The sequence below is a fragment of the Micromesistius poutassou genome (assembly GCF_964030765.1).
Source record: "Micromesistius poutassou genome assembly, chromosome: 19".
Taxonomy (NCBI): domain Eukaryota; kingdom Metazoa; phylum Chordata; class Actinopteri; order Gadiformes; family Gadidae; genus Micromesistius; species Micromesistius poutassou.
The window spans coordinates 10,014,695-10,042,136 of record NC_140289.1 but is presented as its reverse complement, the minus strand read 5'-3'; the positions used below and the strand labels follow the sequence as shown (position 1 = coordinate 10,042,136).

The following is a 27,442-nucleotide window of genomic DNA, read 5'->3' as shown; positions in this document are numbered from 1 at the left end:
TGTGTGTGTGTGCATTTGTTTGTGTGTGTTTGTGTGTGAATGAAAGCACGCTGTTTACCATCCAACCCACCATTTGATAGCTGACAGCAGCTTGGTTTTGAGGTGCGAGTGTATGTTGTTGCAGAGGATAGAGCGAAGGTTTGCAGATGATTTGGTTTCTCAGTGGCGGCTCTAACTAAGACCCTTAAGCACAGTAAATGTTTACGAGGTTTACTGTTTGCGATATATAAGGCTCGCTATCGCCCTCGTGTTTGGTGATGAGGTTCACTTGGTACCAGCTTGCTGGATGCTAGGGAAACTGCGGGCTTAAAAGATTGCAGGGTTGATGCAGTGATATTTTTAAATCAAAGTTTTACTATCAGGTTGGGATCTAACAGGGTTGATTTACAGATTCAGTGTGGCTTCACCTTATTTTATTTACCAAAGTCTATTTTCCTTCATTGTCTATATAGAGATTCATTTAAATCGGTCTAGATAAAAGTCCTACCCCTAGCTATGTGTGGGTAGCCAGAGAGAGAATGAGCAAGAGAGAGAGAGAGAGAGAGAGAACGGGAGAGAGATTCAGCAACACCTCTGGTCACTTGCTTAAAATAAAACAATGCCATCATCTGCTTCTGAAACCATTGTGCGCAGCAGCGGTGTCGGAAATGATACAAAAACACAATCTGTATACCGGTAGTGACGTAACTGTGGCTGTGTTATCTCACAAGAAGCTGTAACCGTTCTATTGTACATGTTGTGAAGCAGGCTTCCGGGCCGATCCGTCAGCGTTGGTGGAATTATTCTGCAGAAGACTTCTCTGTCTTTAGGATTACCACGTCTCTTTCATCTTTCATTTTTCCATTTCTCCTTATCCTTTCAAGTCGCGAGGGGAGTTTGGCGTTTGGCAACTATGTACATGACACATCCTCAGGTGCCTTACGATGTCACTCTTGCAGGAGAAGCGAAGTAGGCTAAGCGACGTGAAATGTGGGGGGGGTGGGGGAGGGCAAGAAAAAAAAGAAAGATAAACACATCTCCTAGGGCTTTGTCCACACAGGTTATAACTCGAACTAGCATTGCTAAAGGGCTTGGAATCACGTTACTTCGACCAGGAATTGAAATTTCTAGTTGACTGGCTGCTCCACATTCTAGCGTAATAAGACTTCAGCACAATAAAGGTTTAGGAAGATGGGCATTAAGGGTATTATTTGATAACATGCAAGGAATCATGGGATGTATTCCTTTTTATATTTGGCCCATATCTATAAATATATATATATATAGCTGTATATATATTAATACAAAATAAATTCTCTATATCTACATATGAATACATTATTAAGCTATATGGTTAAAAGATGGTGGATTTTGCTTTGATTGTTGTGATGATAGTGATCGTGAATACGAAATACAAGAAAGAAAAGAATATATATATATATATATTTGTGTATACCGAATGAGTACAGTGGCACTCAAGATTCTGCATGAGGACGTTGTTGTGTGTATGTGTGTGCGTATGCATGTGTGTCTGTGTGCGTGCGGATGTGCTTATGCGTGTGTGTGTGTGTGTGTGTGTGTGTGTGTGTGTGTGTGTGTATGTGCGTGTGCATGTGTGTGTGTGTGTGTGTGTGTGTGTGTGTGTGACTGAACAAAAATCCCAGAATGCAACTGAAGTCAGACTCTTTTCAGGCAGGTTTACCAATCCAACAGCTGATCAGATATTGAAACCACCCGACCGATTTGTTCAGCCCAACACATTTCATGGTGCAACCACATATTGTGTCCAACAATGTTAGGCACGCAGGCGCACACACACAGATATTTACCTCACAAGTGGAGCGCGGAACAGGATGTAGGGCGTGTTTCTGACCTCACGACGGGAGCACTTGGTCACGCGTATGTACTATGCAGCACTTAACCCCATTGTCACAGCAAAACCCGCAGGCCCCCCCCACACAGACGCCCGCTATTAGGACCACCACTGATGACACGAGAGTGGTGACTTTTGGAGGGACACACACAGCAATGGAACCTTTTGTTAAGGTTGTCATGGTCATGACGTGGTCATCATGAGGATAACCGTTATGATCAGAGTTCTCCAAAGGGAAAGGGAAGTTTGTCCAATGGAGATTATCCCCAAACATTGGAGCGCTTTTTCAAGCAGTTTACTCTTAAATCAAGTGGCTGTTGGCTCTTGGTAGGAAACAAGGTTTTGTGCCGTCTTTTGATAACAGTGCTAACAGTGAAAGCTCAGAGTGTAGGCCTACATGCTGTTGATTTGATTGCTTTACCCTGTGCTCCTTCTAAATGTGCCACTCTGACCTTTATTTTGACAATCAGCGCACACTGTAAAGTATATTATATATTCTCACACACATTTAAATGTCTAATGGCAGCAGTAACATCCTCAAAATACATTAACTTCTATAGATTTATTTCCTCTCTCTCTCTCTCCCTCTCTCTCTCTCTCTCTCTCTCTCTGTAATCCACCTTATATCTGATTATTTTTAAATACAGGTAAGGATCACATAAGAATCCTATGAAATTGAATTTATAATCTTTTTTATTTGATGCAGTTGCACTGCAAAGATGTCTTTCTTTCTGCTGCTCGCTCTCTCCTCTCATAAAGCATGTCATCCTCATGGTAGACACAGAGGTGACTAGACCAACGGTATCACTGCACCCACACACACTTTAAAGTCTTCATTACTTGCATTCAACTGCCCAGAGTGTGATTGTGATTGTTGGAATCGAATGGGTTCATACAATACCAGACTATATACCAGAGTACATCTGCTTCTCTAGCAATAAGCCTTTTATTGAAATGTTGGACTCATCGTGGTGCTGCTTAAACAGGATTCTTGTTTTCCTGAAGACCACTACAAACAGATATTTTAAATTGTAATAGGCAGTAAAGATAGGCATCTTTTGCCTCATATTTTTCATATATCTTTATTTATTTTTTTGGCCCAACTTGCTGATCACTGTCTTTATAGAGCAAAACAACACAGGCCGCTATTCACCCGCAGAGGTTTGAGAATACTTCCGAGACCTACGAGTAATTTGCAATATGAAAACACTGACCAGAATGTAGGCCATATTTGTGCCATTGGTTTACACCGTCGATGTCCAGCCAATCACGGCTTCCTGTACAAGCCCCTCCCACATTGGTCTAAGCCAGTGAGCCCACAGAGATGCTCCTGTAATTGTATAGCTGGATGTTTTATAAGGGGAGACAGCGGTCGCAGGCGCCTTTGGTGAAGAAATGTCAGTGTTGTGGTTAAAAAGGGCAAAAATGACAAGAAAAAAACTATTAAATAAAGGCTGATAGCATCAAGGTAATTGTTTAGCTTAAAACTACTTTGAATTGTTAGATATATCAATAATGAGGATGAATATAATGCCAAATATTCAATATTTGTACAGAAATATACATATATAAATATACAATATATGCCTACTTTAAATGGAACTATTTTCCACTCCTCGCCATGATTTTATTGTTCTTTTCTTTGTAAGAATTATTTTATAATTTTTCAGGTTTTCAGATAGCATGCGGGATAGTGATAATGAATGTATTATTTGGTGTTTCGTTGCTGTATAGTATTGCAGCATCCTTTCAGTTTGTGTTAATATGATTCATTCACATATTAAGCTTGATATTTGATTTATACATTTGTTTATTGAAAAAAAATACTACAATTGTAAACTTTCTTTTTTCTAAATGCAAGATTTTAAAAAGTTTTGAACTATTTATATGGTTATTTTCCCGCTTTATCAATTGTGGTTTGATTTTTGTCTCTTTGGAGTACTGCTATCAATCATCTGTTGTAAATAATTATGCAAATTAAACTTTTTGGAAGAAAAACGAGAAAGCTGACGTGAAAACTTTCCCTTTTTTAATCTTTAAAGTGTATTGCCTGAGCAAGACCACTAGGAGGAGCAGAATATATTCTGTACTAGTGGTGGATTTCATGATTCGTTTGTCAGTTCACCAATAAGAGTCGTTTGTTTGTTTGTTCGTTCGTTTGCATTTCCGGTAGCAGTGAATCATGATTCTCAGTCACTGAGTCGGCCAGACTCAGCTCCTCCCTCGTTCTTGCTCAAACGAATCGCGAATGCACAGTTCTCTGCCGAGTCGGTCAGACTCGGTTGATGACAGAAGGGTTAGCAATAAAAACAATAAAAACAGAAATAAAAACAATAAAAACCAAACAAAATTTTCACAGGCTGAAAGTCATGACATGAGTTACTCTAATTCTTTATTTTCATAAATTCTTATTTTACTTTAAGGAGAAATTATGGATATTTCTACCCCGAACCATGACTCCTGCTAGCTCTGCATAGAACATAATGTATTTTGCAGGTAAAATACTAAGTAGTGTCAGTTCTATGTAAAGCTAAACTCCTGCTATAATCTAATGGTATATAATGGTTGCTGTGGTCCCCTGAGCAAAAGGTAAGTAAACTCAATTGGTTAATTTTGCAAAACGTTGACTTCAAAATCCTTAACATTAGGACATTCTAAGGGTCCTAATGTTAAGTAAACGGTTCAGCAGTAGTTCTCTTGTGTCATCTTCTATGTGATATGTAAGGGATAATGTATAGAACACCATTTTCATTATAATTCCCGATAATTTCATTTCATTATCGGGAAATGGTGTGTTCCAGATGCCTCAGACTACTTTCTCAGCAGTAGCGGAATTTCACTTTGCTCCGGTGTAGCAACCAATTCACTACAGCAGAATGTAAACAGAGAAGCGCACACCAGGTAATATCAGTCCGCCGCTGCCATAGCCTGCTTCCAACTGCAGGGATTATAAACTAAATGCAATGCGATGCAAGGGTAGTTTTATTTCTAACATTATTCTATCAACACAGACATTTACATAGGCGTTATAATTGGTTTGCCTCGGGTGTACTGTGGAGTGGGTAAAACTGTTTTGATTGGCAGGCTAGCAGATCCCATTGACTTGCGCTAGCCTAGCACCAGCAATCTCTGCAACTAGAAGGACTGAATGAAAAGTGTTGAAAATGGTCTCCAATGATAAATAACACACTGGCTCGCTTGGGAATGAGGTCCGATGTCCAAAATTCCGAACTACCCCTTTAAGATGCCTTGCTCACTTTAAGAACTCAGTGTGTAGCCATGGTAACACTGGCCGTGGTGCATTAATCTCCATATACTCACAAGTTATTTTGATGAACCGGGTAACGTTTCACTAATGGCTCCTAAAATGTGTTTTTTAGGGACACCACATTTTTGATTAGGGCCCCGAAAGACCTCGGGCTGGCCCCGGGGTGCTCCAGTCTACGCGTGCTTGAGATCCCTCTCCTTTGTCAGTGAGGTATAACATCCACTAGGTGGCAGTAAATGCCTTTGTCTTTGCAAAAAAACGGTACTGGACAAAATAATCGGTTTTGAATGAGAGTGGCAGTGGTTCTCTAGGATATCTTGGTATAACTGTGGCCCTTGCTCTAAGGGCCCTTGCTCTGAGGGCCTGCGTGCAGTGACTGTGATGCTGTGGTCCTGAGTGTGGACCGTGGGTGGGGGGGTAGAGTAACTGGTTAGCCACATAACGGTTTCTGTGTCCAAGAACAGTCCAAGAGGTTGGCCAGGCACTTTGCCTTGGCTGGGAAAGGGCCAAAGATAGTGGCTTGGTGGCAAGATTATGTCTGTTTATCTGTTTATTATATGTCTGTGTGCGCTCCTCCTGAGAAGAGAAAGCAGACAAAGCCTTTGCCAATGAAGCCTTTGCTGCGGCCAACTTCCATCGTTACACTTGGGGGTTCCAAACATGGACCGCTCTTAAGTGCAGGGCCTCAGTTTCACTGCCATCCTCCACGTTTTGAACATACAACTTACATTCCGTATTGGTGGTGGCAATGCAGCTTGTTTCATCTGCGCAACCCTAAGCTTGCAGGCTTCAGTACTTGGCATTGACATTTTCTGGGTTATACGCTGAGTTTTTGTCCTAAATTGTATGTGATGAGCTAAGCAACAGGGGGAGGGTCCTCCTATGTTGGTTTCATGGTCTTAGATGTGATAGTGAGTTGTCAACTAGTTGATGAATTGATCTCAAACACCAGATGATGAAGTATTACAGGTTGCTTGTAACCTTAGTTATGGGAAACATTATAGGCTCCAAGGAGTGTCCCTGCAGTTTGCCTCCAGTTTAATGACAGACAATGTGGCTTTTATGGCATACACAGAAGCTAATTGGGCAGTGAGAACTTCATTCTAGGGGCTGTTTATATTTGCATTGATAGAGATATACACTGCTTTTTAAGGGATGTTTAAGGGACTGCTGCACTCAGCAAAGGGGACAGTTAAGATGGAAAGGCGTTTGTACGTTTTATTGAGAGAAAAGGCTAATTAAAGCATCAGGTTTATTATGTGATTCCTCCCCACATGCCCCTACCCCTCTAAAGCATAAAAACACAACAAACCAACGCTGTGGACCAACGCTCAACCTAAACATTGTCCCAGGAGGGGCCCTGGTATGAGTTGAGAGAGAGGGGGCCCTGGTATGAGTTGAGGAGCACCCTGTGCAACCACAAAATCAAATACAAATTCTTTGGCAATTTTCAGGTGCACTAAATTGGTTTCTTCTCCATGCAAACAGCAAACGGAGGGCCAATAAGAAAAAGCTGAAGTTAATGGCAAACTTAACTTGATCTATATTTTTTTCTGCAAACCACAGATCACAGATCAAACAAAGCTGGTTATTAAGGAATTTTCTTTTATTACAGCAAATAAGCCAAACATTACAGACAAGAAGAATGAATAAACCATGAAGATCAACAGTATATTCAGACCAGACTTCCATCTAGACACCAGTTGCTTTTGGACTGTGTGGTTTCGAGGGGTATCATCTTCAGAGATAATAGGTTTGTGTGTGTGTGTGTGTGTGTGTGGGGGGGGGGGGGGGCAACTCCAAAGTTGTTTTATCTTTAAATCTATAACAAGATTTCAACAACTTCTGCAAGCACCCTACATTATCAAAGTGTAGCACCTTGACCTCAACGACCGCTCATTCGGCTGCATTAAGCACGAAAGCAAGGGAATAATCTTTTACCATTCGCATTGTATCATTTTCCAACCGTGGCTTCTTTACACTAGCGGATTGTTATGCTTCTTTCGCTCCAAGTATTAGCATGGCAGGATAGCAGGTAACAGCTGCTAGATTGAGCAAACGGAGATCAGTCTGAAGTCAGCAAAATGTCCACTAGGTGGCAGTAGATGCTTTATTATGCCACCGTAGTTTATGGGGGTTTATTCATTGGAGCACAAGTTAAAGTGGTGTAGAAGTACAGTCTCTACAACGCAACTCGGCTCCGCTACTGAAGTTTGTTACCGATAGAGCTCTGTGTTGTTCTGACGAAGAAGCAGCAGAGTAGTATGACTTCTCATCTGTTTTTTATTTTACAATATAACTTCTGTTCTGACCGACGATAACATTGATCGTCCACGAGCGCGCATTCAAAGCAAAAACCCAGTTTGAGACAATGAAGCAGTTACAATGCTCTCAAACGCTCGTAATAAGAGAGAAAAAGAATCAAACAGATAGGCACAATATATATATTTCCAACTCTCCCTCTCGTCTTCCGTCCAGGCCTAGCGAGTGAGTGTTTAGTGGTCCTCGCTACAGGGTAATGTGTGGATTCAGAACAACAGCATCTCCCCCGGGGTCTATAATACAGGGATAGGAGCCACCGTTCTGGGTTGGCCTCTTCTGAGGCTAAACAACATGTCACCGTCCACAGTTCGAGCAATGGCCTTTTTTTTTGTCTTTTTCTTTTTCTAAACACCACGGTAACATCACAGATATTCAGAAGTGAAAAAAAACAACAACGAACAAACAAAAAAACGTGTAACGAAAAATAAAATAGAAAGATACTGTTGACTTCCATCTAAATATTCAAAAAATACTACAATTAATGCTTTTAATATACAGCTTTGATCGGAGGTCCTTAAATGTTCTCTTGCATGGACCCAAAACAAGAGTACATGCCCGCTTTGATTTTAAACATGCTGGTTCTTATATCAGGTGGGGCTTCCACAGCGAGCTGACTCAGTCCGTCCCTCCAGGGACTGACCCCGCGGGACTACACCTTGTGGCAGACCCCCGCCAGACCCACTCCCCGTCATCATGGGACCCTGTGGTTTGTATGAAACGCCGGCAGTAAACGTGGAATGAAGAATGATTGTTCTCATATGCAAAAACAAGGAAACAATAAATACAAATGATGCGCTTTATCCATATAGACATATTTACACAAAGTCTTTGGCTTATGAATAAACATCAGCTTCTAAATCATGAACAAAAAAAATGATAAATGCCGGCCATCAGTGCACAAGACAATTGAGGTGTTCGGCGGTTCAATGCCCCATGCCGAATCTATTCATAACATAAGCACAAAGGTGCACATTCAATTTACACGCGTCACACCATACACACCAAGTTGGCCAACACAAGATTCATGAGCCATGAAACCACAATAATAAAAAATAAAAAAATTGAATTTAAATTTGTGGGAACAAAATAATATTGGGCTCAGCCCCATGAAACACATGTTTAAGCTAATGTTACATGATTGCGCTTGATACAAAAGTTATCACAGAAAACTTGTGGTTTACGGTACAATATTGTGAGTAAGGCTTTTCTTTTCGAGTAGACAGGTGAGTAATACCACGAGAGCGTGTGACACAACAGAAAATAACATCAGTCTCAGAAAACTAGAATAACCCTAGCACTGATTGCTGCCAACATATCTCACGTCACTGTGTACATTGAGTGAATAACATAAGTTTAGACCTTTTCCATTGCATGATACAAAAACAATGCTCTGATGGGTGACAAGTACAAAAAATAAAAGGAAAAAGCAGTACAAAAGGAAAAACAAATAAACAAGCAACTTTCTTGTTTGTAACGGCCCATACACTAACTCGTCCTTCCCCCCTCGTCCCTTGTCCGTCTCCGTTCTAAGATCATCTTATACACAAATCTATATAGATATACAAGCTACTTTCAATTCCCTTATATCATTCCACGTTCCTCGTCTCTCCTTCCATTTTGACCCAGGGCGCCGTCGAGTGACTCCTGAAATGACTCAAATACACTCAACGTCATCCGCTGGGCCAGCAAACCAAAAACCTGCGGTGGTGCGGGCGTAAGGTGTTCAAAAGATACTGCTGGTGTACGGTGTGGACGACTCAGCCCCCCCCACCCCCCCTCAGCACTGCTGTCCCCTTCTGTGGTGCTTGAGGTGTGGGTGGCTGTAAACATACACGGGGCCGAGGGTACAACGGTGCACTCTTAGCTCATAGCCATCTGTGTGTGGTGTACTGTGGGGGGGGGAAAGCACACGTTGATCGAGGTCAGCTGTACTGGGCATTGGGAGTTCATGGTTGAGGGCTCGCTTCGAAGCTAAACATTACGGCCCACGTCGAGCTCCGATCACAACGGGGCTCGGGGGGGGGGGAAACAAACGAAAACCGTTGACGTGGTCGACGTCTGCAGACGTCTGCAGACGCTCAAAACCCGCCTAGTGACCATGGCCATTTGTTCTCGTCCCGTCCAATGGAATCACAGCGCTATATCACCGGGAGGGAGACACAATGAGGATATAGGAGGGAGAAAAAAAAAAAAAAAAAGCGTCACTGCAAAAGGGGGAGGGGGTTATCATCATCAAGCCAGAAAAAAAACACGAGATTGAAGCGTGTGAGGTGAGAGGATGTCTCCTTGGTCGGCCGCTCCCCGTCCACCTTGGCGCCCGCGGCTCCGGCGGGCCTAGGAGGAGCTCTCGATGAACTCCAGCGCCAGGTCGTAGCAGAAGCGGTACTGCTCCTGAACGGGGGGACACATGCAGCACACACACGGTGGTCAGCTCTCGCTCAGCGGTCGACTGGGACACTCAGTATCCGGGGGGGAGTGGGAGCCCTATGCATTGTGCCTTTAAGACCATTTATAATAACACATTTAGTTGATCCTAGTGCCAGTGCCAGATTATCATATTATTATGAAAACAAAACAAGCCAATATCAAGGAAAAAGGTCACATTGAAACATTTAAAAGAAAACAAATTAAGTGTTAGAAAGAGGGGTGATAAGAGTTGGTTGTCACAAGCAATTTTAAGGTTTGTTTTTGAGTGACGCTTTAATAAAAGCAGCTAGGGTGGAACTGGCTGACGCGTCTCACACATCACGTTGAGGCCTTTCATCCGTGTTACTAGAACAAAAATAAATAGAGCCAGGGTGTGCCGTTTAAATCCCGACACAGTGAGTGTTTCCCCTGTCGTTTGCCCCGGGGCCCTCCCTTCATGTTGAATCAAGCGTGGGCCCCGTCCGGCGGCCCCCGAGACTCACCGGGGTGTCCACCATGTTGGGCTTGCTGTTCCTCAGGCTCTTGACGGCGTGGAAGACGTCCACCACGCTCTGCCGCTTGGCCATCTCACACACGATGCTGCTGGCGCACAGCACGCCGCTGCGCCCACCGCCGTTACTGGACAGACACACACACACACACACACACACACACACGTTGGGTTTTACATTCGTTGCATCATCATAATAATAGTAAATATATCAACAATAAAATATATACAAACATTATTATATAGACTTAGATTTTTGGAATAATAAAGCTTTTTTATTATTATTCATTGTTTAATAGACAATCCACAGTCTAAATAAGTACAAGTAGTCTAAGAGTTGTTTACTTTACTGAGAATTTGTGCATAACATTTAAGAGGATGTCATTATATTTTCATCAGGCTTCATTATTTTAGAATTGTTCCTCGTCTTCCTCTGTAAGTGGAACCATCCTGGGGGCACGGCGTGTTTTAGATAATCAGTTCATTCAAAACCTGTCAAACTAAAGCTAATCGCAAACAATTTCAGCTGCCTTTGTTATCCAGCCCTGGGACATCCACACTGAAACTCCCATCGCATTTCATGCCAAAAGCCCCTTGGAGCAGGATAACTGAGTACATGTACTCACAGGCAGTGCACGATGGTCCGGCCCTCCCCCTCCTCGCCCTCGCGCTGCCATTGGTCCACCTGGAGGATGAGTTTGAGGAAGGAGCGCTTGGAGGCGGGCACGTCCCTGTGGCCCGCCCAGCCCAGGTACTGGAACTGACGCACCATCAGGTAGCCCTCCTGGGGCTGAAACACAACACGCACGCCGGTTATGATGTGCGGTGGTATGTGAGAGTGGGTATATCATAGGCTATAAAAGATACCATGGATAACCGTGTGTATTTACACACAGTAAGAACCGTCTGCTTTGATATACAACTTATACAATGCAATAATATGTAGACAAATATCAGCGTCTGATAAATGCTCTGAAAGCGTCTGCATGGAGGGGAGGAAGGTGGACTGACCCTGGTGAGGTTGCAGACGCGGAAGAGCCGGCTGATGACGTCACAGTCCATGGAGCAGGACATGCACTCCACCTGGACGGGGCCGTAGCGCAGCATGCCCTCCTCAGGCCAGTACTGGGGGCAGCCCTGCAGAGATGCAACACGCGGGCCTTTAGTCACTCAAAGGACAGCGCTTTGACCACTTTGACCAAGGCTGCTGATTAGAGGCTAGGAGGATCGGGTCATGTGTGTGTGTGTGTGTGTGTGTGTGTGCGTGTATGCACGTGTATGTGCATGCATATGCATGTGTGTGTGTATGTTTATGCATGTGTGAACGTGTGTTTGGATATGCGCATGTATGTATGTGTGTATGATTGAGTGTGCGCATGTGTATGTGTGAATGTGTGTTTGTATGTGTATGTATCTATGTGTGTATGAGTGTGCGCGTGTGTGTGTGTGTGTGTGTGTGTGTGTGTGTGTGTCCATCGTGCCCATAGCAGGACGTTACCTGAGCCAGGTCGATCTCGTTGAGCATCACCAGGCTGGTGCAGCCGTAGTCGTACACCAGGCGCCAGAAGTCCTTGACCGTGTTGGGCAGCGGGTGCTGGGTGACGATGAAGGCAGCGGGCTGTCTATAGCTCTGCAGGGGGGCCGGGGGGGGGGAGATCACTTTATTCACTCATTCACACCGTCTGCAGTTCACACTCACTCCCCAGTAACTTCCCTCCAAAGATAAAATCTGAATGAATCCCATTTATGGATTTGGGGAGGATACAGGATTTGAATAATGTCACACACACACACACAAACGACAAGACCTGTTTATCATTTTCTAAGTCCTGTTCTTTCTGTATCATCTACCCAACACAACATATTCAGACTGGCACACACACACACAACAACATTGGAGACTTGACATGAAGCGGTGAAGTGTGGTGGTCACGTGATCATGCAGTTAGCCAATCAAATGTAGGAGGAGGAGGAGGAGGAGGAGTCATGCACTTGACCGCTGGATGTATAGGAAGGAACTACCTACGCAAATTCACAACCAAACTACCAACATCAGCATCTATTAGTCGCCTTCAATGGATCCAAATTCAACATTTTGGCTTTTTTCGTTTTTTTTGCATACATTCATTAGAAGATTACTAGCAAATGTATAAATAGTGAATTTGGGGGTTCCACTGAAAGTGAATGAGGCCCAGCCGGCCTGGTGGTGGAGACATTTAGTGTTATGGGGTTGGATGTGACAGGTTATATATGTATCTATATATATAATATATAGAAACATATATACACACATGTGGATATAATAGATATGACCCTGGCGGCGCGAAGACACAGTGAAGCAGTGAAACAAATCCAGTATCAGACATGTGAATTAAAATCCCTTTACCTGGAACTCTTCTGACAGCTTGGTTAGAGAGAGGCCAAAAGGTGAGCATGGGTCTTTTTTATTATAAATTTTGACTGAACTCAATGATGCATTCAAATAGTTTTTTTTATTATTTAACTAAAGACAGTTTTGTAAATGGTCTACTATATCGATTTAGTTTAATTGAATTCATATTTTTCATATTATCCAATAAAGCAGTTCTGGTCCACAGACAATTTGTTAGCGGTTTACACTACTGGGTGAGGATTTCAATGCTCACTGAACCAAGCTAAACGCATATTACTGTATGGCCCATAGGTTGTATGGTGACACGTTGTATTTGATTCTTCTCCTTAAAAGGTGACATATTATACTACCAGGTGTGAGTGTGATTAGCCGTTACAAGCCGTTTTGAAAATGTGCCACTGCTGACATCACGAGTGGGCTTGTGATGGCTAATCACACCTAGTGGTATAATATGTCCCCTTTAAACAATTACCTAGCACCCCATCTTTAGCTTACTGTACACCACCCTTTAATACACAAATTCAAGTTAGCAATGGTAAAATATTGCATATTACAACTCAATAAGTTAACTTAACTAAATCACTTAGAATTCTAAGGCAACAAGGTTACATGCTGTTTTAGGTTGAGACTTAAAACCTTTCACAGCGTTCCCTAGGGTCTTGGAACACCGAGGCTGTCTGTGATTGGCTGATCACCGCACAGCCTTTGCAACAATCGATTACTCCCCAGCCAATGTAGAGGCCTTAATCACAGAGCCGTTATAGCCGGGGCGAAAACAGGTGTAGCTAATCAAGTGAATTACAGTTCAGTAGGCATGCAGGGCCCGTAATCAACGTCACGAGCCACACCTGTGTCCACCTTGCTATCACGCCAGTGTGACCAAGGCAAACTCAGCGTCTGCTTTGATTGGCCAGAGGTCTTTTTCACAACCTGGATTTGTCTCTAGCCTCCTGCTGCTAAAAACCACACAACAATGCATCGCACAAACAGGGAGGGGAGTCTGCGTGTGTGTTTGACCGTTGCCTGTGTAAACATGGCTGTGTACATACGTTTATGCAAAACCAATTGGAAGGCAACACTGTACATTAAGCAGGGTACATCTACAAATGTAACATCAACCGATGCTAATCATCTACATGTGGAGGTTTACAGCAATACCGGGCTTATGCTATCGACTGCAAAGGGCAAAGTAGGATTCGGCCCATATTAATACTCACAGGATACTATGAGAACACACTCTGGATAGATAAGTAGGACTTACACACATAACTTTTTGTACACGAGTGTGCGAGCGCGTGGATGGGTGCGTCGCGGACTTACATCCATGAGGGCGGCGTTGATGTAGTTGCTGCTCTCGCCGTCGATGGTGATGAGGAAGGGCAGGCAGCGGTCGGGGGGCAGGCCATCCATGAAGCGGTTCTTCTCCTGGTTGCGGGGCAGCAGCGCGATGCTGCAGTCCTCTGGCTGGGGCTGGGGGGTCACCGAGTTCAGGGTCTGGGGTGGGCATCGAGGGGGGGGGGAAGAGAGGACCAGGGAACACACAGAGATTAGCTGTGTTTGAAATCGTTCCCTATTCACTCGCTCACTATTCCCTATATAGTGTTGATGATATAGGGAACGATTCGGACTCTACGCTGGACATTTCTAAACGTCATTTGCGTCAGTGAATACACGGCCGCATTGCATTGTGGTATATGGTCACATGTGACATGTAGGGAACATTGTATGTTCACTCAAATTGTGGGTATTTTATTGTCCACTATATAGTGAACGAAATTAAAAATGGCGAGCACCCTATATAGTGCACTATATCCGTGATAGGGAACGATTTGGAACACAGGCCGACAGTGTTCCTCTTCTTTTCGGTCAGCGGTCTGACGTGGCGGAGCAGTGGGAGAAAGGGTCGGGGGGGAACAGTGTGTTGGTTTAAAGGAGCCGGTTTCACCGAACGGCAGCCATCACTGCCCGAAGCCCTGACAGAAGAGACTAACATGTGTAGGGCGATATATTATCGAATGAGGAAAACTTGTATAATCAATAATTGAATGAGGAAAACTTGTAAGGAAATTAACAAAAATTTTAATTGAAAAAATGTATTCATAGGACATGTACATGTAACAATATATTGATTATCACAGAACCGCTATAGCGCAATAATATCGTATAGTATCGTGAGGTACCCTGTGATTCCCAGCCCTACTTCCTCTAACAGGCCGTGAATTAGCTTTTGCATTGTTGGCTTCATATGTATACGTTTGTTAAACGCGGGAAGCAGGTCGGGCGCCAAATGGTTGGGAATGTTAAGGGACGGTAGCGGTCAACCGTGGTAATGTTTAAGGTGGGCTTCAGGGCTAGCTTTAGCGGCTAATAGGGCTCACCTGAAACTCGTCCTTCAGGTGGGAGGAGTTGGTTTGGGAGTCGATGCGGATCAGCTCATAGAAGGCGGCCTTGAACTCGCACACCGGTATGGCCGTCTCCCCACACAGACACGCCTCCAGGATGGCGTCGTGGATGAATATGTATTGCTCCTGAAACGCACATTCAACACATACATGGAATCATGTGCACACACACACACACACACACACACATGCTGTGGAAGGCAGCAGCATAAATACGATATAATCCTGTTTGTTATATATACTACATTCCCAGTCGGCATGCTGTACATTATCCCTTCAGTTGTTGGGGGGACAATTAACTTTAAAGGGCAACAGTGATAAATCCATTCTAACCAATTCTCCTGACTTCACTAAACAAAACAACTAAATATAAATTGGCAAACTTTACTTTTACTTTAGCGATTGTCCCGAAAGCATTTAGCGTGCCTGGGCCCTCGCGACAAACAAACAGTAGCACTTTGGGGGCAAAGTAGTTCATACCGGCAGCAGCCCCGCTAACACACTAATTCAAACAGACATCCTTTATTTGTAAGGCAAGAGGTAGAGCAGCCCGCATAGGCAGGGCAAGATGCTTTAATTAGCCCAAAACGGTAGCAGTCTAGCTTTACCTACCGCTACCAGTTTGAGCTACTGCTACAAAAATGCTACAATGCTACAAAAGGTAAGTTTGACACATAACATTGCTGACGGAGACTTTAATGAAGGCAGGAGAGAGGGTCACGATGCTTTGATCACCCAGACTGGTGATGTGCTTTAACGATTTCCTAATGTCGTTTGTCACAATTCAAAATACAATTTACTTTCAAATTGAGTTCAACAGCCACCATAAAACATCAAATCAATCAGAACACAAAAGGACCACAACTTTACTAACAACACCCATAGTGTGCGACACACACACACACACACACACACACACACATTGTGAACGACAGCATGCAGAGTGCACGCCACATGGGATTGAAGGTGGAGCCATGAAAGAGATGATGAATCTGACAGAGTATGACGTCCACTCAACTAGGTTGATATCACTTCCTGTTCCTTACGACTGGAAGTGAAACCTCTCAGAAGCTGCAAGTGTGAAGTGTAGCAGCGTGTTTATCTCCACAGGGAAAACCCCTCATTAAAACAGCCATAATTATACAACAGGGTAAATAGTCATCTGGTGTCTGGGTCCACTTCATTGTCTCAAATATATTGCCGTGTTACTAATACACCCTCAGAGAGGCCTCGTCATAGGACAAACAGGTGTTGCTCATAACACTCCTTATGGGTCAGTTCCTTTTACGTACCAGGGCACGGGCCGTAGACTTCACTAGTGGAGGGGTGTTAACGACGGCGCCTCTGTGCAGAGGATCTATCCAATCAAAATCAAACCACCTAGGGCACAACTCAACCGACTACCCTTGCCCAAATAAGGCAATGTGTTCCCACTATAGTTTACACGCAAGGGTCCGAGGACTGAAGTGAGAGCATGGAACATGGCTGAGATGACGTTGGGTGTGATGCTGGCGTTGGGTAGGTCTCTATCGTGAAATCGTGTTGACACGTAGATGAGAAAACACATGAATGCTGCAGCAGCCATAGGTCCGGGACAGCGAATATACCTTCAGTATATACACAGCGTGTTGCGCCATTTAACTTGCATGCGCGGATGAAGATGCAGATGGCTGATGGGTAATGTAGTCACCTCAGTCTGTACCATGTTGATCCTCCTGGAGCGCAGGGCCTTGACGCAGTTGTAGATGTCCACCACGCCTTCCCTCTCCGCCATGTCCAGCATGATGTCGATCACGATGAAGCAGCCCGTGCGTCCCGCTCCGGCGCTGCACACGCAGACAAAACAAGGTGAGAGAGCGGAGGGATACCGTCGGTCCGTACGTCGGGACGACTGACGTCTACATTTCTCCTGTTTCTGTGCATTCTCTACACACCTGCAGTGGACCACAATGGGCCCTGCGGAGGGCGGGTTGGAGATTTTGACCCTGCGGATGAAGGAAAGTAGTCCCGTGGCGTGATACGGGACGCCGTGATCGGGCCAGCCGGTGAAGTGGAACTGCTTGACCTCTCGCACCTCGTTGAAACCACGCTGAGGGAGGAGAAAAAGATTGTGAAACGACCCATTTCAATAGCGTCTGTGGATGGAAAGCTATTGCCAACTACTGCCACACGCGTCTCCTGTCGTATGACATGCAGAAACAAAACAAGGGAAACACACTCACCCTCTCCAAGGTAAAGGTCCGGACAACGTACTCGGCCAGGGGTTCCACCTCCACAAAGGTCACCTTGAAATCTCCGTACACCTCGGCATCGTCGGGCCAGTACTTGTAGCACTTGACCTGTCGGAGGAGAGCAGGGAAATGAACCCGCCGCCTCGTCACACCACGCGGCTCGACAAGCACTTTACAGGCACTCGACGGGACGCATAAATTAGCAACATGACCGGGAGTGGCAGTTCAAACTATTTACTTTTTCAAACGACTTATTTTTTAATTTTCCAACAATATAAAGTTCTAACTGACTTGACGTATGAATACATTAACTTAATATTTCACGTGTCCTTTTTTTTTTTTTTAAGTATAATGAACACGTGTTTTTGTCCTTTTTTAAGAGAACAACATGAGATACGTACCCTTCCAACCTCCACCAGATTGGTTACCATGACGATACAGGCAGACTGTTCCTGCCACGCCATCCTCCAGAAGTCATACACGGTCTCATGAACTGGACCTAACGCGCACACACACACACACACACACACACACACACACACACACACACACACACACACACACACACACACACACACACACACACACACACACACACACACACACACACACACAGTATTATACGGGTACACTGCAGGACAATGTTTAAATTATTGGTCTGTATATGATGAATGTTGCGAGGCTGTGTGGAATGGCCCCATGCAGTGTTGTGATACGGCATACACAGGATTAGCATTTAAATTGTGTACAGCGTGGTGCAGCTTACCCTGCGTGGCAATGTAGTGACTTGGTCTCTGGTAGCCCTGTGGGAATGAAGCTTTCATCAGTATGACGCCATGACGTTCAGAAATGTTCCTTCCTAGTTGTCGCCCAATTTTCTATGTTATACCCAAAACCAAATGCCCGTTTGTCTTTAATGACGAAAGCAATTGCCTACAGGACCGAGGTAAATAAAAAGATGCATAGTAAACATAGGCATAAATACTTACATATACCACATTGGAAGTAAAAATATGTTTCTGTATCTCACTAATGAGATGATAAAAAAAGGTATGTATATAAAACAGTTCCAAACTCCTTGTGAAAACCTACTCAAACCGTTCCCTGCCACGCCTGTCAGTGGCTATGCAAAGCATGTTATGCGTGTTGCTTAGGCAGGACTGAATCAGAGCAGTCACTCTTCTATTGTGGCTAAGACGCCAAGTTTAGGGGTGGGGGGCATTTGGTCGATATGGCAACCTTTGGGACAATAGAGGAGTGTGTTGGTTTTAGTGGACGAGTGGCGGATGTCTGTACGAATGGATAGATAGATAGATAGAGGGATATTCTAGATACGTGTGTACACTTTCCGAAATGTAAAAATGTGAGGGCAGGGAAATGGGGTAGTCGAGAGGATCCATAGCAATACTTACATCCCTGTACAGCCAAATCTATAACCCAAGCCACAGGCAGATATACGAGCAGAGGAAAGGAAGAACAAAAGACAGAAAGACACCATATCAGTGGGTGTCAATCAGAAAAAAAAGAAAAGTAGTATAGACAAAATGGCAAGTTTGAATAGCACATGCAGAAAGTAAACAACTGAATAACATAGAGGTAGAATGGATAGATAGGACATTGCCTGGTGCCTACTATTTATCAAACTATGTAAAGCTCTTTAGGAAGTATAACACCAAAGTCAATATCATGACAGTGTAATTGTGTAATCCAAACATCTTGCAGCGCGACACTATGCCCGCAATCGTTGACATTATAGGATAATGTTATTTACATTTACATATAATTGAAAGCCAATATAGATATAAAAAAGAGATTAGTTAATCCTGGCAAGGTCCTCCATCATTCATAGCTCTTCTATCTAAAAGATGACTGAGTGAAGTCATGCATTAAAAGCAGTTGTAAACAGTTAATGGCAATATTAACATTAGCAAGGCTGGCCAAAAGCAGTGCCAGTACAGTACAGTAAACAAAGTGAACTCATTGATGATCAACATGCAAATAATCACTATGATGTTGAAATGGCAACAGATGGAGGTGGAATATACAACAAAAAGTTGAAGCGAAAATGAGAGATTGATGCTTGATGGTAGAATTCCATGAATGATTGATAGATGTTATTTGGTAGAATGTATGGTAGATGTTAGTAGAAGGTATGGTAGATAGTAGTTAGTAGAAGGTATGGTAGATGTTAGTAGAAGGTATGGTAGATGTTAGTAGAAGGTTTGGTAGATGTTAGTAGAAGGTATGGTAGATGTTAGTAGAAGGTGTGGTAAATGTTAGTAGAAGGTGTGGTAGATGTTAGTAGAAGGTGTGGTAGATGTTAGTAGAAGGTGTGGTAGATGTTAGTAGAAGGTGTGGTAGATGTTAGTAGAAGGTGTGGTAGATGTTAGTTAGTAGAAGATGTGGTAGATGTTAGTAGAAGGTGTGGTAGATGTTAGTAGAAGGTGTGGTAGATGTTAGTAGAAGGTGTGGTAGATGTTAGTAGAAGGTATGGTAGATGTTAGTAGAAGGTGTGGTAGATGTTAGTAGAAGGTGTGGTAGATGTTAGTAGAAGGTGTGGTAGATGTTAGTTAGTAGAAGATGTGGTAGATGTTAGTAGAAGGTGTGGTAGATGTTAGTAGAAGGTACGGTAGATGTTAGTAGAAGGTGTGGTAGATGTTAGTAGAAGATGTGGTAGATGTTAGTAGAAGATGTGGTAGATGTTAGTAGAAGGTATGGTAGATGTTAGTAGAAGGTTTGGTAGATGTTAGTAGAAGATGTGGTAGATGTTAGTAGAAGGTATGGTAGATGTTAGTAGAAGGTGTGGTAGATGTTAGTAGAAGGTGTGGTAGATGTTAGTAGAAGGTGTGGTAGATGTTAGTAGAAGGTGTGGTAGATGTTAGTAGAAGGTGTGGTAGATGTTAGTTAGTAGAAGATGTGGTAGATGTTAGTAGAAGGTGTGGTAGATGTTAGTAGAAGGTGTGGTAGATGTTAGTAGAAGGTGTGGTAGATGTTAGTAGAAGGTATGGTAGATGTTAGTAGAAGGTGTGGTAGATGTTAGTAGAAGGTGTGGTAGATGTTAGTAGAAGGTGTGGTAGATGTTAGTTAGTAGAAGATGTGGTAGATGTTAGTAGAAGGTGTGGTAGATGTTAGTAGAAGGTACGGTAGATGTTAGTAGAAGGTGTGGTAGATGTTAGTAGAAGATGTGGTAGATGTTAGTAGAAGATGTGGTAGATGTTAGTAGAAGGTATGGTAGATGTTAGTAGAAGGTGTGGTAGATGTTAGTAGAAGGTATGGTAGATGTTAGTAGAAGGTGTGGTAGATGTTAGTAGAAGGTATGGTAGATGTTAGTAGAAGATGTGGTAGATGTTAGTAGAAGGTATGGTAGATGTTAGTAGAAGGTGTGGTAGATGTTTGACGTGGATGGTAGAAAGCATGGTAGATCTTTGATGGTATGATGTGGGAACTTGAATGGTATAACACATTGGAGACTTGAATGAATGAATTTCTGAGGTGAGCGATGAGTCGATTGGGACAGGGGGACTGGAAGATGTAAAACCTCACGCATGAGTGACACAGGCGCCGTGCGATGTCCTGGTGGGATGAACTTCAAAAATGGCGGATGCACAACTTGTATAGGCGATAAAGGTATAGAGGCCTGACATACGAGCGACGGGGTGTGGTTTCGCTGGTTTCGTTGGGAGCCAATAGTAGCGTTCGATGCGTTTCCACTTACATCGATGTAGTTGGCGTTGATGTAATCGGAAGAGGGGTCGTCTTCAATAGGCTGAAGAATAACCCGTGAGTGGTCATCTGCAGGAGAGAGAGAGAGGGTAGAGGGCAGAGAGGGGAGAAGAGAAGAGAAACACAACGGAAGAGCAAAGCAACGAATAACATAGATTAGAGAACGGTATTCCATTGGTAATGGTCTCACCACAGAGGGAATGCCATTTTGCCCAGTATTGCTCCATACCTAGGAATAATGCACTATACTCTTACCCTTTCTGTCTCCCATGGTATGTTTTCTAGAGTCCATGGCTTAGGTTCAAAAGCTACGGTAACATGTTTTGAGTGACATTTGTTTGTTCAACTGCGAACATGCAGGTTCTTACAGGCTATGATGTTGCCGTAGCGATTCTTGGTGCGGTTCTGATCCTTCTTGGCCACGTCCCAGGATGCCGACTGGCCTTCGAAGAAACTCTGCAACACCAACAGACAGGAACCGAATAACGATAAGTACAAAAATAACACACAAAAATTCTAAAAGCCTAATACTAATCCAGAAACATCACGCTTGCTTCTTCGTCAAACTGCCAATGCTGACAACACGGCTCACATCGCCGTGGCTACCCCTGCTGTATATACATACTCCTAACACTACAAAAAAAAAAACAAGCCACCAAACACAATTGGGTGATGACGAAAAACCAGCGCCACCCCTTGCTTCCGATCCTCTGCGCCTTACTTCGTACTCCTCCTTGAAGCCATAGCTGTCGGAGGTCTTCATCAGGTTGATGTGCTGCAGCAGGTCCGCCACCCGGATGGCCGGGTGCAGCTGGCCCGTCTGGTAGGGGGACTCAGCCCCCTCGCAGTGGTAGCGCGGCACGTCCAGCAGGCGGCTGTTCTCCGGCACCGCCGAGGCGCTGTGGTTCTCGTCTGGTGGGGGAGAGGGGAGAGCGTCAAAACAGGGGGGGGATATGGGATGATGTCAAACACGTGGAGGAGAGTGCTCGGACCGGACCGACCCTTGAGAAGACAGCGGGTCTGTCTGCGGTCTACTCACCGGTGATAGGGACTAGGGGGCGCAGCAGCAAGAGGAAGAGAGAAAGCACAGGTTTAGTCGGGGGGGTTAAGGGGGGAGTGAGAGGAAATCCTGGTGGATCGTGGTTAGCTTGACTGTCGACCAGCGAGGAGGCTGAATGCAGGGGAGGGGCACAATGGATCTACACATGGGAACCAAATGTGGACGGATCGCGGCGGAATGGTGCGCTAAGTCACGGCCGTCAATCCTCAACTGACATAGCCGTGTAGCTGGATGAAAACCGCACACAAAACACGCACTTGTGCAGACATAACACGCGCACACACACACACACACAAACGTGCACACGGTGATAAATGGGTCTGTTGTGGATCATCTGTTTGTGCTCATAATTTTCAAATTGACATAGGATACTGACCAATACTAATCGGACTATAGTGTGTACTCATGCGCTGACATGCACATTTTTGGGCTAAGCCTGACGTCCATACCATGACTGACCGCTCTCCTCTACTGATACTAATGTTTACGAACTGACACCTTGTATTTTCTCCAGATCTGCTCCGTTGGCCACGTTGGCCCGGGCAGACACCACAGCCAAAAGAGTTCCTCATTAGGCCAATTAGCAGCAAACGTGAACAGACATTGTGTCTCCACTCCCTTAACTTGGCCCCGGCCGGTGACGTGATTGTCCGGGACAGGTTGTAAGTGCGGTCTTCACTTCCCATTAGAGGGCGGGCTAACTGGGAACTAATTAACATGATTTTGCTAGTTGGCGTCGGGTGGTGCGCGCGGCGGGGTGTTTACTCCGGCCCCGGGGGCGTCTTCTGGCGCTCCACGGTGTCACACCTCACTGGAGACCGGAGACAAACACGCCGCGCCGTGTAACCCCCCCAGAGTTAGAGCTACATCAGATTCAGCAACGCTACAGCTTTCATAATTCACTCACACGGACGTGTGCCGCAACAGCTAGCGTATCCAGGGAGGGAGGAATAAATCATTTCCCTGCACACCAAGATGGCAGGTCGCCAAATAGGTCCTATAGCCTTACCGGAACAGCTATCCAGCCAAATACAAATACAAATACATAGTGGCGGACTGGAGCACACGGATACAAATTCTTTGTTTTTTTAACTCGATGTCGTGGTTGTAATCTGCAGCCGTTTCTTTCCACAGTTTGAAATGTGTCTTCCTTCCATTGAAACATTTGGCTCCATGGGATTTTCGGGGACACATCTGAAAACCAGCCAACGCTGTGGAAATAATGAGGTCTCCGTGGGGGAAAGTGTATCGTGGGAAAGCGATAATGGAATCAACATCAATACAGCTTGTGCCCGTCCCAGAAACCACAGCTGGGATTTCAATGATACAGCCGGTTTGAAATGCATACTTTAGTTCCCAAACCGTGTCCCCCATGAATCACGTGGCGCTGACAACTCTACACGTGGTGCAGTGCGCGTACGTGCATGGTGAAACATGCGGCCTTGGTCTAATTCCATGCACACTGGGTGTGGCGATTCATTGGCAAAACGAATAAAGGGAGCTGGGATTACACACCTACAAACACACAGAGACTGAACATGGTGTGATGGGGATTGGGGGGGCAGAGTGCGCAGGGGGGGTGACTGGCGATGACTACAACACGATGGGACATTAATGGTTGGCGGTTGGAAGCCATGAGGCCATGGGTCTCACCTAGCACAGCGGTGGGCACCAGGGGGTCATTGGGCACTGCAAGAAGAAACAAGGTGAGCAACGCTAAGAGTTTACATGGGGAGTTTTTGCTTGAGGTTGGGCAGATACCAGGGATAACCATTACTGGAGCTGGGATAAACGCACACATAGCTGGATATGGCCATTGGTGTACACACACGGTGCAGAAAAATTCCATCTCACCTGATCAAAAAGGGAAATGTGAGGTCCCATATTAACATTGACTATAAAACATAGCCTCTACATTATTGACGCAGTTCAATTAAAAATATGGTTTTCTTTTGGAAACTACCAAATTAATGATTGGTGGAAGGTTTTCAGTCATTTTGGTGGTTGTTAGATGTTAGAAGAAGAAAACAAAAAATAGAATAGAATACAAATAGAACATCTAGAATAGTTAAGCACATAGATGGATAATCATTTGATTGCAGTCTGTACATTAACAATTAATAACGGATATATTTAGTTATAAGGACAAAAACAAAATTTAGGTCTGGCATTGGACCACAAAGGACATTTCCAATGCACCACAAACCGAGCACTTCACGAGAGGGACCTACATCTGTTGGCGGTGAAGTTGTGCGAGTCCATGAAGGTCACGGCCATGGGGTCCTCGCCATGCAGGGTGCTCTGGTCGGCATAGCTACGGTCCATCGCGTTCACCATGTGGGTCATCTCCTGCCGCGTCGTTCCAATGGCGTCTTTGCGCTTCTTCGCCAGTTTTCTGTGAAGAGTGACAAGTGCAAGACAGAGAAAGAGACAGAGAGACAGACGGACAGAGAGACAGAGACCAAGAAAGAGATACAGAGAGAGACAGAGAGACAGACGGAGACAGAGAGACAGACAGAGAGAGAGACAGGGGGAGAGACAGACGGACAGAGAGACAGAGACCAAGAAAGAGATACAGAGAGAGAGACAGGGAGACAGAGGGAGAAAGAGACAGAGAGAGGGAGGGACCGAGAGGCAGAGAAAGAGACAGAGAGAGAGATAGAGAAAGAAAGAGAAAGAGAGACAGAGCCAGAGAGAGAGAGAAAAGTTGGAGAAGAGACTAAATGAGACCAAACCACAGCAGCCTTGCTTCATTTCTCCCCTCCCAGGATTGCCTCTATCTGTGCCCAGTCTTGCAGGAAATGGTGTGAAGTTATAAAGGGTTGGCTTTTCTTTCTAAGCTGATTGGTTTGCTGAAGTACTTTTAACAAAGAGTAACCAAACACTCAAAGATGATCTTGGTGCAAGTGACATCAACAGGCTAACACAGATTTGAGTCAAACAGAAAGCCAGATCTAAACACCCTGTGTGTCACACCACAGACAGTGAGGGGCACTGACGTTTGAATTTAGTGTTTGGTTACTCTCTCTTCACATAGGGTCATGTTGTTATAGCAAGGAATAACTTTAGCCAATTGGACATTTCCTGGAGGCAAGCATGGCAATGCATTGTTGTCAGAAGGTTAGGTTTAGAAATGTACAGCAAGTGCTGAGGTCTGCAGACTGCTGATTCCTCCATCAGAGAAGAGCAACAAACAAGAGCAAACCAAGGATGGACAGGGGGGAGAGATACCGGGGGGGGGGGGGGGTGAAAGAAAGGTGTGTGTAGAAGACGGCATTTATCAGTCTGTGGGCTTTAACAGGAGTGTGTGGGAAGAAGCAGAACCACCGTCATAGGGGGAAACCGACATCAATGAACGAGGAACACCGGGGAAAAAACCTGTTGTGAACGATGGTGATGTATAAGGCAGCTGCCAGATGATAGCTGTCAAAAAGCCTTATTTATTTAGTTTTTAGTATTTTCAGGAAAGGAATCCATTAGTGTCCAAAGACAACCATTCACCAGGGCAATGAAATGCAAGGCAGGGCATAGCGAATACGTATCACAGGGCTTAGGATCATGTCAAGATCAAGGTAGTATTGCGGGAATATACAAACGTTATTGGAAAGATTTGTATTCAGCTTAATTCTGTTACTTGTCGTTCCGCTCTTTGTCAGATCAGGGAATGGAGGGCTTCCTTCCCTGCTTTGAAAAAATGCTTAGCCGTTCCAGCGTTCACATTATTTTCAGCGAGAGAATGCAGCAATTGCCAACTTAGGACCCCAATAGACCCTTTTCACAGAGATGTCATCGTAGGAAAAGCACTGGTCCCTCATAAGACTAATTATCTCTATGCTCCTTCGATGTACAAGGGCAGGGGCAGGAGACTAAATGTTCAAAGATTAGATCAGTCTACCTACGGTGTCGTAAATCTAAGGAGCAGATCCATAAATAGTGTTATGAAGGTGACCTGTGATTGATACCTCTGTGAAAAGGGCCTTTGCACCAACATTTGACAAATAACAGAATACAATATTTAAGACTTTAAGAAGGTTGGCGGGCTAGGGACAAATTCCAACATGTGCATCCCAGATATCATATAGAGGAGGGGGGGGGAGTCAAGGGGTACTTCAAGCATGGCAGAGCATGCAGGAACTTTAGTATTAGCCAGACATTCACCAGTTAGGCCAACATCCCAAAGGCTGACTAATGGATCCCACCACCATCCAACCATCAACATCAGGAGTATTTTTCTTTTTTTTTTATGAAACACACATGTGGGATGAAGTTTGGTGAACCTTTTCCCACTGTGGCCCAACTGAAGATGTGTAGGGCTCTTACCTTTCCCCAGAACACAGCAGAGATAATAAGAGAGCATGCGAGGTGTAATGGGTTTTACCTCTTGACCTGAAATACACCACCGCCACATCTATGACCACCACTCACACACACTCAGTAGAAAAACAGTTTTAGCAAGAGCCGACCAAAGCAGCACACAGAGTGTGTGTGTGTGTGTGTGTGTGTGTGTGTATATTTGTGTGTGTCTGTGTCTGTGGTTCTGTCAACGAGTTTATGAGGGTTAAGTAGTGAAAAGACTGCTCTGTAGAGACCAATACTAGAAAAAGAGTAGTTCTCACACCACCGGATGAAGAAAAAACACCACCCAAGAACAATTTAAAACACATCAAGAAACACCCTTACGCATAACAGTAAACAGGTTGCTTCTAATCCACCAACAGAAAAGAGTCCTCCAGAATCCCCATGACACCTGTGACTTGATGGGTGGATGGGTGATCACATGACTACATGCACACAAAGAGCTACATTCTTACACAGTGCAGCATTCTTTTTTCAAATAAAACCAGTGGGGAGGGGGGGGGGGGGGGCGGGGGAGGTCGGAGCGTCCCACTTGAGGCCTGCGTACATCCTACATCTGAGCAACTTTGGCGCATGTAGAGGATACCAGGGCTGAGGTCAATCCACTTTCAGTTCAACCACTCCAGCACACTACTGTCCAAGGCCACAGCTAGGATGATATACTTCATTCTAGACAGCGTTTTCCTTTTTTTTTGGTCCTCCTCCGAAAAAAATATATATACATATATTGTTGACCAAAAATAAAATAGAGAATGAAAAATGGCGGTATTTAAGTATGGGTATAAAAGGAATACACCGTAGAAGTAGTTGGCTGGAATGAAGGTGAATTGACCCTGACCCTGGAAAGACGTCAATGAGGATGGCAGAGGCTGGTTGATTAGAGTTGATAATGTGTTTTGTCTTGAAAAAAGTATACTGC

The 27,442-nt window shown here is 44.5% G+C and overlaps 1 protein-coding gene across 3 annotated transcripts in view; it reads right to left on the bottom strand.

Annotated features, from left to right (window-relative positions):
* Nucleotides 1-9,497: 9,497 nt before the first annotated feature.
* ptprk (protein tyrosine phosphatase receptor type K) overlaps nt 9,498-27,442 on the bottom strand; it is an 88,666-nt gene continuing 70,721 nt past the window's right edge. For 2 of the 3 annotated variants that reach the window (XM_084483836.1, XM_084483838.1), the window contains 16 exons: nt 24,399-24,562; nt 21,829-22,019; nt 21,476-21,572; nt 21,100-21,176; nt 18,151-18,187; nt 17,786-17,883; nt 17,376-17,492; nt 17,088-17,242; nt 16,844-16,979; nt 15,130-15,279; nt 14,072-14,245; nt 11,858-11,989; nt 11,371-11,496; nt 10,986-11,149; nt 10,352-10,487; nt 9,498-9,833 (listed from right to left, as the gene is read on the bottom strand). In XM_084483836.1, coding sequence (XP_084339962.1) covers nt 9,777-9,833; nt 10,352-10,487; nt 10,986-11,149; nt 11,371-11,496; nt 11,858-11,989; nt 14,072-14,245; nt 15,130-15,279; nt 16,844-16,979; nt 17,088-17,242; nt 17,376-17,492; nt 17,786-17,883; nt 18,151-18,187; nt 21,100-21,176; nt 21,476-21,572; nt 21,829-22,019; nt 24,399-24,562 — 2,011 coding nt within the window. In that variant the 3' untranslated portion in view covers nt 9,498-9,776. The remainder of the gene's footprint in view (nt 9,834-10,351; nt 10,488-10,985; nt 11,150-11,370; nt 11,497-11,857; nt 11,990-14,071; nt 14,246-15,129; nt 15,280-16,843; nt 16,980-17,087; nt 17,243-17,375; nt 17,493-17,785; nt 17,884-18,150; nt 18,188-21,099; nt 21,177-21,475; nt 21,573-21,828; nt 22,020-24,398; nt 24,563-27,442) is intronic. The other variant, XM_084483837.1, reaches the window with a different exon arrangement.